Raw genomic sequence first — 12,339 nt, 5'->3', positions numbered from 1 at the left:
CAAGTGGGTAAATGGCATAGGCTCTCAGGCCAGCTTCCACAAAGTACCCCAGATGGCAGAGAAATGGGGACAGTTCCATATCTTATGTCATGTAAGCTGAAGCCACCTCAGTCTCTTTGGGGGGAGGGGGAGGTATAAGGAGACACCTTCTTTCTGGGCTCAAGTATCCTACCACTCTGTCATGTCCTGCTGCTGGAAGGTGCCCACACCCCCTCACTCCACCCTTTTCCTGCTAATCCTGTCGTAATGAATGTAGTTGCTCAGTTAACTGTATATGATTCGGTGTTGGGGGTTTGGAGGTACCGAGACCTTGGCAATATTGCGTGTCCCTTTGGACCAGCCTCCAAGAGGAAAGGGGCAGGTAGGAAGGAGTGGGGATCCCAGGGTTACCACATGTGAGGGCGAGTTTAGCTCCGTGCCATCAGCAACTTCCTATATTAGGGATAAAATATACAGGTGCACAAGAGCTGGGATACAGACCATAGGTGGTAGAGAGAAAGGTGGTTGGTCCTTCCTGGGCCTGGGGGTTAGCAGCCAAGTCAGAGTTACTGAGGGTGGTTGATTAGCTTTTTCTCTGTGCTTCCACTGCTCTTTCTCTCTCCTGCAATGATTGGTGATCACTCCGTGGTATTGTCAGAGATGAAGGAGCCTGGGAACTGAGTTGTGAAGTGTATTAAGAGCTGGGAGAGGTCCCAACACTGGATGGTTCTGTAGGGAGCCTGGTCATCAATTTGCAGTACCTCACAGAGCCAGCCCACGATCCACTCTCTGAGCTTCCACTGGAAATATTCACTGCCTCTCCAAGCAGGGAGTTGCTGGGGAGAGAGGCAGAGGCAGCTGGAGCCCTGTTCTGTCCTGCCTGGACACCACCCGGATTTGGTGTTGACAAGAGTGGCTGACAGTTATCTTCCAACCCCAACTGGCTGGGGCAGGACAAGGGCTAGGCTGGAGGTGGCTGGACTTGCCTGCTCCCAGCCTGGGATGCCCCTGCTCTGGACCTTTCATTTCTCTTCATTGGGTTATTTTTCAATGCATCTTTAATTTGTAAAGAAATAAAATAAATTAAGATGGAACCAGTAGTCTCATCTTTAGTCTGGCGCGGGTTCGCTTTCCCGTAACCACTCCCTGCCAAGCCTTGCAGTCCCGGGGAGCGGCCAGCTCAGCGGAGCTGCGCATGCGTCCGGTGCTCCGTGGCGTAGGACCCGGTCCCGTCGCGGCTCCGGCGGGGCGCGGTCCAGTGCTGTTTGAGGGGCGCCGGCTGCCAGAGTGGACATGGCTGCTGGCGGCACCGCGGCTGTGCTTGTCGCCCTAGGGGTGCTTAGTGTCTGTTCGGCTAGAGACTCTGGGCCGGCGGCGGAAGTGGAGGCCGGCGGGGAAGCGGGCTGGGCGGAGCCGTGGGACGGCGCGGTGTTTCGGCCGCCCTCGGCGCTGGGCGCGGTGGGGGTGGCGCGCGGGCCGGAGAGCCAGCGGCCAGGGAGGGAGGGGCCGGTGGACCTACCGGTGCTGCTGTGGTGGAGCCCTGGGCTCTTTCCCCACTTCCCGGGAGACTCGGAGCGCATCGAGTGCGCGCGCGGCGCCTGCGTGGCGTCCCGGGACCGACGGGTCCGAGGAGACTCGCGGACGCGCGCGCTGCTCTTCTACGGCACCGACTTCCGCGCCTCTGACGCGCCGCTGCCGCGCCTGGCGCACCAGAGCTGGGCGCTCCTGCACGAGGAGTCGCCGCTCAACAACTTCGTGCTGAGCCACGCGCCGGGCATCCGCCTCTTCAATCTTACCGCTACCTTCAGCCGCCACTCCGACTATCCGCTGCCGCTGCAGTGGCTGCCCGGGACGGCCTATCTGCGCCGCGCGGCCCTTCCGCTCCAGGAGCGCGCGGAATGGCGCCGCCGCGGCTACGCGCCGCTGCTCTATCTACAGTCCCATTGCGATGTGCCTGCGGACCGGGACCGCTATGTGCGCGAGCTCATGCGCTACATCCCGGTGGGTGAGGGCGGGGAGGGGTGGGGGCGGGCAGGGCTGACGCCAGGAGCCTGGTGTCCGGGCTGACAGGCCATACCCTCTACCCCCCCCCCCCCCAGGTGGACTCGTACGGGAAATGCCTGCAAAACCGGGAGCTGCCCACCCCACGGTTACAGGACACAGCCACAGCCACCACCGAGGATCCAGAGCTCTTGGCCTTCTTGTCCCGTTATAAGTTCCATTTGGCTCTCGAAAATGCCATCTGTGACGACTACATGACAGAAAAGCTGTGGCGTCCCATGCACCTGGGTGCTGTGCCCGTGTACCGCGGCTCTCCCTCTGTGAGGGACTGGATGCCGAACAACCACTCCATCATCCTTATCAACGACTTCGAGTCACCTCAGAAGCTGGCAGAGTTTATTGACTTTCTGGACAAGAATGATGAGGAATATATAAAATACCTGGCATACAAGCAACCTGGGGGCATCACCAACCAGTTCCTTCTGGATAGCCTGAGGCATCGGGAGTGGGGTGTGAATGATCCTTTACTGCCCAACTACCTTAACGGCTTCGAGTGTTTCGTCTGTGACCATGAGCTGGCTCGGCTGGATGCCGAGAAAGCCCACACAGCCTCTCCTGGGGACACCCCTGTCCCCGAGCCTCACATTGCCCAGCCCTCGCACATGAACTGCCCAGTGCCCACACCTGGCTTTGGCAACGTGGAAGAGATTCCCGAGAATGACAGGTAAGAGTTGTGGTGGTCCCCTGCAGCCGTCAGATCAAATAGTCGATGGGAGCGCTTACTGTGGGCAGTGAACTAGCACAGGCACTGAGGGGATGATGGATAAGGAAATTAGGACATGGGCTTACTCTGCCTTTAAGGGGTTAAGAGCTTAGTTGGGCAGATAAGACAAACTGAAAAAGCTCAGTAGAAGATCTAAAGTATAATTCAAGGCAACAACATATGAAAATCAGCTTGCGCCATAGTGGTTCAAAAAAGGCTTTTTAACCAGAGCGGAGGGCCCATACAGGGAAGTGATGTGGGAGGGACAAAGTTGGGCAGGTAAACTAGGGCCAGGCTATAGACAGCTCAGGCATGTGGACTGTCCTGAAAATCAACTCAGCTATTCATTGAGCACCTTGTGTATAGTGGGGGTGAGAGTGGGGACAGGGACAACAAAGAGTATTTTGAGGGGGATTTGTCTGAAATAGTCTGAGTTTACACCTGTTAACCTAGCATTATTATTAATAATGGCATTTCCTTTCACCCTTTAAAGTGCCTGGTTTGGATCCTAAGTTGTATGTTCACCCTAGACAGAAGAAAAGGAATGCCTTCAAAAGAGTAACTCAACAATGGTGGGCAGTATGGATTGGAAGACGAGTCAGGAGGCTACTGTAGAAGGTGGTGCAATGGGAAACAAAGCCAGCCTGAGAGGTGGGATGGGTACATTTTGAGGCTGCTTGCAGCAACCATGCCTGTAGGAGGACAGGTTATTAAAGAGAGGCTGCTAGAATAGTTTTTGAGACTGCCTTGAACACTAAGTGCCAGCAGAGGGTTGCTTATATAAGCAGTGCTGGCATAGTTTGGTCCTGGTAGTGGAGTGGTCCATCAAGTTTCTTCTGTGTAGTTTATGCAGAACATAATATGATTTACCAGAGGAAAAGTGTGAAACAAGAGCCTTTAAAAAAAATACTAAGGTTGTCTTTTCAAGACACTGGAAAGCACTGCACCTTCATTTTAATTATTGGAATAAAGGTGCAACTTAAAGATAACCATCTAAAAAACCCTGTTCCATTGCTTTCACGGGGAGACTACTGCTTCCATAGTTTGGCCTCTGTCCCACCTGCCTCTGAAGTCCGTCCGCATTTGAGAACCAGGAGTCGGCAAGTCAGGAATATTAACTGATTGGGTGGGCTGTGTGATGTATTTGTGTTTGTGGACTGCTCCCTGTCACTTGTGCTAATACTGGAGTTGGAGTTATTTCATATTTCCTTCCCTTTGCAACAGAGCCCTATCCTAGCCAGAGACCACTATATCTGCTTAAGATTTTTTGGGCCAACTCAGAAATGTAGGATTTATAGCTGTGCTGAGGCTCCATAATCCAACCCCCTTTTTGGTGTTTCAGCTGGAAGGAGATGTGGCTGCAAGATTACTGGCAAGGTCTGTACCAGGGGGAAGCCCTCACTGCCATGATCCACAACAATGAAACACAGGAGAGGAAATTTTGGGATTACTTACATGAGATCTTCATGAAAAGGAACCAGAACCTCTAATTACCCTTGCAAGAGCCTTTAACGTGGTAAAGCTAAGGTGAGAAGTACTTATTCTACCTTGGACATAAGGGACAACCAGTGCACAAATCCTTAATGAACGCTGTCTTATCATGGAGTCAAGATATTCCAGTTCTAGTCACTGATATTTTATCCTAATGATGTGTAGCCGGAGTCTCAGCCTGTGGTAATAGGGCCTCTCCTCGAGGAGAGGTGGAGGCATTCAGTTTTTGTGCTTTAAGTGAAAGTCTACAAATCAAGTCAGTCTTTCATATAAAAATCTGTACACACCTTGCTATGTACTCCTAATTGCCCTCCCTTTAATGAGACAGCCCACTCCTTCCCTCCACACTCTTTTCGTGTCCATTCAGCCAGCTTCTGACGCCCTCTGCCCTCCCACCTCCCGTCCAGACAGGAGATGCCAACATGGTCTCATGTGTCTACTTGATCCAAGAAGCTCACTCTTCACCAGTATCATCTTCTATCCCACTGTCCAGTCCAAGTCCTGTCTGAAGAGTTGGCTTTGGGAATGGTTCCTGTATTGGGCTAACAGAAGGTCTGGGGACCATGACCACTGGAGTCCTTCTAGTCTTAGTCAGACCATTAAGTCTGGTCTTTTTATAAGAATTTGGGGTCTGCATCCCACTGTTCTCCTGCTCCCTCAGGGGTTCTCTGTTGTGTTCCCTGTCATGGCAGTCATTGGTTGTAGCTGGGCACCATCTAGTTCTTCTGGTCTCCGGCTGAAGTAGTCTGGTTTATGTGGCCCTTTCTGTTTCTTGGGCTCATAATTATCTCGTGTCTTTGGTGTTCTTCATTCTCCTTCAAAGTGCAGATTTTTATAGGTCTTTGTCCTTTCTGTCTGCCTAATGAACTCTTTATTATTTTTATTTGCTACAAAGGCCCATTCCCCTCCCCCCCGCCCCACCCCACCAAGAATCATGGAAACTATGGTGGAAAAAACTGTTCAGTATTATAGCTTTAATAATCATCTCATATAGGAGCCCTGGTGGCACAGTGGTTAAGCACTTGGCTGCTAACCGGAAGGTTGGCAGTTTGAACCCACCAGTCACTTTGTGGGAGAAAGATGTGGCAGTCTGTTTCCATAAAGATTACAGCCCTGGAAACCTTGTGGGGCAGTTCTGCTGTGTCCTATAGGGTTGCTAGGAGCTGGAATCGACTCGATGGCAGTGGGTTTTTGTTTCTTTGTTCAATCATCTCATATTCTATATAGCATTTTCCACTCTAAGAGAATATTCCAGCTTCATTTATTATATATTTTCCTACACAACTTTATGACACTTACTGAGACTACTTTATGATGGAGCCCACCCAAGGCCCTAAGCTCAAGGGAATGATGAGGTGAGGCAAGAGATTTAAGTTACCACAAGTGGCTGGCTAAATAAAAAGCTACGCTAGTTACATTTAGAGATGGAGCAAAACTCTTCTGAACTGCTGTTGTTTGGACACACAGCCTAACTTCCCCTGGGTGGGGAGACCATCCGTTTTTTTCTGGGGCAGTGAAACAAGAAACAATACCTTAAACCTACTCTGGTTGTAATGCCATATTAATTATCACTAGGGACACTCCATAGCAAATCAGTTTATCTAGTTGTAAATCAGTCTTGTGTGTGTGTATTAGATGCTTCAACAAGTGGATGCATGCTTAATACTGTGATGTCTAAGGATTTGAGCACCAAGGAAAGCGTCAATTTAGGCTGGATTTCACTGCCAGGTTTTTCTTTTTTCATTTTATTCTTTGTTATAAAATGTCCTTCATAACGGCATGGAAAGCAGGACTCTGATTTCTAAGCTTGCGATATTTAAATGCAGACTCTGATTTATAGCGTAAAATACATATTATACAAGTGTGAACCTAAGTTGGGACCCAGCTTTCATTATTTGCAATAAAAAGGGTAAGTGATAGTTATGCAAGGTAAAGAATCATCCTCACCTCTTCTAATTACAATATCTCACGTTGCCATTTGTTTAGCACTTTAAGTGTACCTAGTGGGCTGGCTGTTTATGAGTGATGTGGGTAGACTCAGGCCTGCTTTGCGGTCAGTCCTTCCCAGACTTTCTCCTTTATTCCTCTCACCGTATGAGTATTCACAAAAGAACAGGGTAAACCCGGTGCTACATTTCTCACAAGGGAAATTAGAACCAGGAATAGCCACATGGTACTTATCAACTAAAGGCTTCACTTTCCCTATGGAGAAAGTAGGCAATGTGAATTTTCCTTGGGCCGCAGCAGCCTGCACTGTATACAGCAGCAGGCTTACTCACCACAAGGTTGGGTTTATTGGTATTAGAGGCGCCTGACTGGAATCAGTTTTATTGATGCTGCTGGAGGCAAGGCTGATGCCTGTATTATAACCAATGTTGCTAGTTTCTATTATCTCAGGTTTCCTTTTGTATAATAAACAGCTTCTTTTCAACAGTGTCTTTTGTTTGGTTATTTTTCTGGAGTGGCGTGATAGAGTTGGAGACTTGTAAAAAATATTTCAAACATTTGTTCATTCAACAAGTATAGCCGATTCGCCTTATTCATGGTCATTATTTTATATAAAATTGCCACAAACACTGAATTAGCAAGTACTGAACTATGCTCCAAGGGTTAGGTTCCGGCAAACTACTGGTCACAACATTTTCATCAACTGATCAATATATAACTTTGTTTTATGTGTGTTTCTGTTTAAAGACACCTTGTTTAATATATATTCTTATTAATGATTATATGCAGCATTTATGATAAAACCGTTTCAATTACAGCATGTGTAGTACTCTACTGTGATTGTACTTTAACTCAGTCATACATACACACAGTCCACATACACAGTACTCACATACAATAACCACATTTAGTACTGTGAACACATACCATATACTGTACAGTAATGCAAAAAAAGTCCTGAAAAAATCCTTAAGCATTTAACGGTTCATAAAAAGGTTATATGTGTGGTTAAACCTCTTGACCTTGGCTTACCCCTACAAAAACGAAGGAAGAGGTTGGTGGAACTTATTCTGTAGACGTCAACAAGGTGGCACATCAACCTCCGGCAGTTCTATCTTAGGAGTTGGGCTCTTGCAGCTTGTTTAAGTCATTGGCAATTTTTCCTCCTAAACTGATGTGAAAAACTGGCTTTTTGCCTCATATGTTTAAGTGTCAGCATAAGATTTGAATGCGATGGAGGTTAGGTGCTTAAATTTCAGGCTGTGTTCAAGCATAGAGTCATATTCTTCCACATCATTGAAAAAATTTTCCAAGTCAGAATTCCATTGCAATATTTTGGCCTCTGTGAGGGTGACAATTCTTAGAGTCTTAGGTTGACTTTCATTGTCATCCTTGTCATTGTTGACTCTAGATGCCTTGTTTTGCCATCTTGGCCAGGTCTTCACTGGTGGGTTCTACTTTCTCTACCAAAATTTCTTCCATGTCTTCTTCCTTCATGTTGTGGAGTGCTTTTTCCTTAAATTCTTCTGTAGCCTCCTGATCTCCAAAATCTGCCTGCCAGCCAGCACTAGCGGAGAAAGGATTAACACTTGACTGTGGGTAATACGACCGTAACTTTCCTTGGCTTTCAGCCTTACAAAAATGCTGTCCACTATACTTTTTTTATCGGCTGACATTCTCATGAATCCACAAATCTAGCTGCTTTTCCATAGCTTTATCACACGCTATAGATTTTTTTTTTTTTTTTATAGATGCTTACCTCAGTACTTTCTGGAGTGGTCTTACATACTACAGATGAGCAAATTTCCTCTTCCCTTTTCTCGATACAGTGTATCGTTGATTCATTAACATTGAACTCAGGACCAAGGGCATTATAACTCATGCCTGAATGAAAAATCTAACATGTATCTTCTCTGTGGGGACATCACAGCTTTCTTGCTGTTAGGAATTCTAGACAGCACTTCAGCAGTACTCTTGGGGCCTTTTTTAAACAGCGAAATCACCAACAAAACATAAAAATGGAAAAGATGTGGCACTAAATAGACCACGATAAGGACATTTGTTTACAGCATGACAGCTTCAACAAGAAGGCAGAGAGCTCAGCAACTCAAAATGTTCAGCGCTCTCCATGTGTCTGTCAATGACCGTGAAAGCACCGTTTGATTTGGGAGTTACAAATACATTTGAGAGAGTAGGTTCCTAAGTATGGAATCGGCAAATAATGAGGACTGACTGTATTTACTGGCACTATCCTAGACACGGGATTCATCAATGAACAAGATAGACAAAGTCTCTTCTCTCATGGTGCTTACATCTTAAATGGGTGTTGGGGTAGGGAAGGCTACAAACAAATGAACGAGACAATTCAGACTGTGATAGATGCTGTGAGGAACAGAAAACAGGATTAATGATTTAACTGATGGTGACGGAGTGTGCCAAGTCGGGGAAGGCCTCTCTCAAGTGAGTCTTAAAGGAAGAAAAGGAGCCAGTGATGCAGAGATCAATGGGAAGATCCCAAACTTCTGAGATAACTGATTTTAACACTACATTTACACATCCAAATAAAGATTGCTCCTCCGAAGTAGTCATCTTATGAACAAGCTTATTCAAGTTATGGATGGAGTCTTGTAAACTGCCCAAAGTCACTTAGAGTTAAGTCTGATGAAGACAGGTATCATCACAACGTCAGGCTCAAGTTTATAAATGGAATGACACTACCAAGTATCGGTAATAGGATTAAATAAGTGCTTAAGCCTCGCCCTACCCAATCAGAACCATTACAAATGAGCAAACGGTATCTATGTAGCAGTAATAACCCAAACCCATTGCCGTGGAGTTGAATCCCATTCATAGCGATCCTACAAGACAGAACAGAACTGCCCCATATGGTTTCCAATGCTGTAAATATTAACGGATCCAGACTGCCACACATTTCCCCTGCGGAGTGGGTGGTGGGTTGGAACTGTCGACTTTTCGGTTAGCAGCCGTGCGTTTAATCACTGCGCCACGAGAGCTCTTTAGTAGTAATAATTGTTATGAAATAATGAGCCTGACTTTTCTTTGCGACTTCCAAGTGGCTCTAAAGGTAGTCAAAAACAAAAGTTCTTACAGCTTTATAAAAACAAAAACAAAAAAATTCTCCAGCCTAACATCTTGGTCTCATATTGTGATTGTCTCCCATCCTCTCTCCCCTTGCCTACGTAAATCACCCTCTAGTCGAGCCAGCTGCCACCAGAAACGAGGGTCCATTTATCCGGGTTCCTTCCTGTGGGTCCCTGACCCAATGCTGTCCCCAGGCTTCAGGGTCCCAAACCCACATAGGCGTGGCCTCGGCCGACATACGAGCCTCAAAGAATCTCCTCCTAACCTGCTGGCCGATCTTGACCGGCCGGCGTCCCGACCCATTGTCGCAGCTGCCCCTATCAAGCAAAACGAGAGAGATTCCTGCCGGCGGCCGCCGAGCTCTCCCCGGTCCGGAAGCGGGGCCTCGCCGAGTCCGTAGGGGTCACGCGGGGTCACGCACTGCGCCGCAGAGGCTGCCGGGAGCTCGGGGTACAATGGCGGCGCACAGCCTCCCAGGCCGGCTGGTGCGGTTGGGGAACTCGCGGAAGCCTATACTGAAGCCCAACAAGCCCCTCATCCTAGCTGACCGCATCGGGGAGCGGTGCCGGGAGAAGGGCGGTGAGCAGTCGGAGCCGAGGAGGCCCCGTAGCGGAGGCTGGAGGGGGAAGGGGGCGGACGAGTGGGAGGGCAAGAGGCCAAGGTCTCCTTGTGACCGAGGGTCCTCCGATTCCGCTCCTCTAGAGGCTACCTGTATCACAGAGATGTCAGTGATGATGGCTTGCTGGAAGCAGAATGAATTCCGCGACGAAGCGTGCATAAAAGAGATCCAGGACTTCTTCGATTGTGTTTCAAGGACTGAGGTGACGGAAGCCTCCTGGGGTTGCGTTCTCGGGAGGAAAACGGGGAGATACGAGTAATTGTTTTCCTTATCCCTTGTCAGGTGATAGGAAAGGCCCTCTCGTCCTAAAACGGCGAGGAACGTTTTGGGAGCTACTTCACCCACGGTTTTGAAGGCTGTGTGATCTTGAGCAATTTGTATCACTGCCGTGAGCTTTAATTTTATTGTATGTAAAATGAGGTTAATAATAATACTCACAGAATTTTGTGAGTGTCCGGTGAGGTAATGAATGGGAAAACCACCGTGTAAAATTTAAACTGTAAAATAGAACTAAAGATAGTGAAGCTATCTGAGGGCAAGTTGTTTAGTTTCCAGCCTAGACTTAATTGCTACCTGGCATAGTAGCTTCAGGACAGTCTTTGGTAGCTCCCAAGCCCCTTTTGTTGAAAGGAGACTGAGAAGATGACACAGATCTCTTCGGACTAGTTAATATCTTTGTATGCTTTGGGGCACTGTGCCGACCATGGGCCTATATCAGGGCAGACTTTCATTCTTGTTTTTGTCCTGTGTTTTCAGGCAGCCCGCAAGATGAGGTCTATCCAGTACACCCTCGGACAGGCTCAGAGTTTACATCCAAAGAAAGTGAATCAGTTGTTAAAGAGGTTTCCTAACAAACCTCATGTCAGCTGAAAATGGACAGGCATTTTCAGTGACTGGACCATAGCTTCTGGGAAGTACGTGGAGGCATTTTAGAGGCGTTTGCACTGCATGCCCTCTGTGAAGGGTAGTACTAGGCAAAACACTTTTTTTTTTTTTTTTACTCTTTGGAATCATGAATGGTCTGTTGGTGATTATGCTTTATCCCGAAATAAAGTCCTCTGAAGAGAACTTGGTCTTTTGTTGTGGTTTGGATACCCTCTCCAAACTTGAACCCTACATCTTCCCCTAGATAGACCCTGCAGGTTCTTTGCTTCCTGATTTGCCACAGAAGCAGAACAAAAACTTTTGTTTTTTCCTGCACTTGAAGTCCTCTACACCTGTTAGTGCTCTTGTCTTTGGACGCACTAGGGATGTTGAAATCTGCCTATATCAGTTTTTCACCAGAAACTGTAAGTATTTAGGGATTGCCTGTTTTGTGCAAACCCCCTGCAAGAAGCACCCTGAATAATCGGAAGTTCACAAACTGGTGATCTGAAAGTTCTGCAGATGTGTTTTATTTAGCCCACACAGTTAAAAACTGCATTTTTAAATTAGTTGATCACATTCAGAAATAAGAAAATGTTTTATAAAAAATTCAATTTTCAGCTTTTCTAAAAAAAATCAAAAGATCTCGTAACCCTGATTTCCTATTCCCACATGGCAACAATCAGGTAGAGTTGATTATCATTTGCCCCTATTCTCCAGTCACCTTGTCATTTTCTGTACTTTCCTAAATGATGAAACTGAGACTTAGTTGGTGATTATCTCCTATGGGTATTACCTAGTCCACTTCTCTCACTTAAGTTATCCTCCTGGTCACTGAAGGCATTTACTTTTGTGAGTTCCCCGTCACCCCCGACCCCCCGGTAACACAGGGTTGCCAGGAGTCTGAATTGACTCCTGCTACAGCAAAATTTTTTTTTTTTTCCATATTAGGAACTATTACAGCATTTTATGTATACTCTGTTCTTTCAGGCAATTTGAATTAACCTCTTCTATTATGTACTTTACAGCATAAAACATGGCACAAAGGGATAAGGGGTTTTTAATGCTCCAGTGGGATAAAGATTAAAGAAGGGTTCTTGCCTCCTTGGCTCCACACCACCAACTCTTCCTATAGTCCTTATATCCCATGAGTAGAGCATTGGGCAACTGCCTAGCTCTGTAAGCTGTACCTTTTAGCTATGGGAAGAAGCTCTGTGCTTGGGCACTTTAGCGTTCTTTTTTTTTTTTTTTTTTAATTATATTTGTTGTTGTTGAGAATATACACAGCAAAACATACACCAATTCAACAGTCTCTGCATGTACAATTCAGTGACACTGATTACATTCTTTGAATTGTGCAACCATTCTCACCCCCTTTTCTGAGTTGTTCCTCCCCCATTACTTAGTCCTTTAATCTGGAGTCAACAGATTTACAGTAAGAGGTTCCTGAAGTTGGATAGAAAATTGTATCTAATCTCAACTGAAATTTAGCATTGCAAATAGATTGTGGGAAACAAACCACACATATTAGCGGTACCTACATCAAATCACAGTATTTTCATATATTACTATT

The 12,339-nt window shown here is 46.7% G+C and overlaps 2 protein-coding genes across 3 annotated transcripts; both read left to right on the top strand.

Annotated features, from left to right (window-relative positions):
• Positions 1-1,166: 1,166 nt before the first annotated feature.
• Positions 1,167-5,525, top strand: FUT11 (fucosyltransferase 11). Of its 2 annotated transcripts, none has more exons than XM_049855084.1 (3): positions 1,167-1,980; positions 2,079-2,704; positions 3,970-4,079. In XM_049855084.1, the coding sequence occupies exons 1-3, from the start codon at positions 1,273-1,275 to the stop codon at positions 4,058-4,060; spliced, it is 1,425 nt and encodes a 474-aa protein (XP_049711041.1). In that variant the 5' UTR covers positions 1,167-1,272; the 3' UTR covers positions 4,061-4,079. The 2 variants fall into 2 exon arrangements, with proteins under 2 accessions (XP_049711041.1, XP_049711040.1); XM_049855083.1 differs by lacking the exon at positions 3,970-4,079 and adding an exon at positions 4,086-5,525 and having other exon boundaries at positions 1,169-1,980.
• Positions 5,526-9,690: 4,165 nt separating this feature from the next.
• On the top strand, positions 9,691-10,975 carry CHCHD1 (coiled-coil-helix-coiled-coil-helix domain containing 1). Its single transcript, XM_049855086.1, has 3 exons — positions 9,691-9,862; positions 9,986-10,104; positions 10,659-10,975. Exons 1-3 carry the CDS (start codon positions 9,739-9,741, stop codon positions 10,770-10,772), a joined length of 357 nt encoding a protein of 118 aa, XP_049711043.1. The 5' UTR covers positions 9,691-9,738; the 3' UTR covers positions 10,773-10,975.
• The last annotated feature ends 1,364 nt before the right edge of the window (positions 10,976-12,339 follow it).

Source organism: Elephas maximus, chromosome 16 (assembly GCF_024166365.1).
Source record: "Elephas maximus indicus isolate mEleMax1 chromosome 16, mEleMax1 primary haplotype, whole genome shotgun sequence".
NCBI lineage: Eukaryota > Metazoa > Chordata > Mammalia > Proboscidea > Elephantidae > Elephas > Elephas maximus.
The sequence above is the reverse complement of the archived record's forward strand: the minus strand, read 5'-3'. Positions and strand labels throughout refer to the sequence as shown.

Coding starts and splice junctions, on each gene's coding strand:
- FUT11 (XM_049855083.1), top strand. CDS start 1,273: ATGGCTGCTGGCGGCACCGCGGCTGTGCTTGTCGCCCTAGGGGTGCTT. Junction 1,981..2,078: donor AGCTCATGCGCTACATCCCG/GTGGGTGAGGGC, acceptor CCCCCCCCCCAG/GTGGACTCGTACGGGAAATG. Junction 2,705..4,085: donor GAGATTCCCGAGAATGACAG/GTAAGAGTTGTG, acceptor TTGGTGTTTCAG/CTGGAAGGAGATGTGGCTGC.
- CHCHD1 (XM_049855086.1), top strand. CDS start 9,739: ATGGCGGCGCACAGCCTCCCAGGCCGGCTGGTGCGGTTGGGGAACTCG. Junction 9,863..9,985: donor GCGGTGCCGGGAGAAGGGCG/GTGAGCAGTCGG, acceptor CCGCTCCTCTAG/AGGCTACCTGTATCACAGAG. Junction 10,105..10,658: donor ATTGTGTTTCAAGGACTGAG/GTGACGGAAGCC, acceptor CTGTGTTTTCAG/GCAGCCCGCAAGATGAGGTC.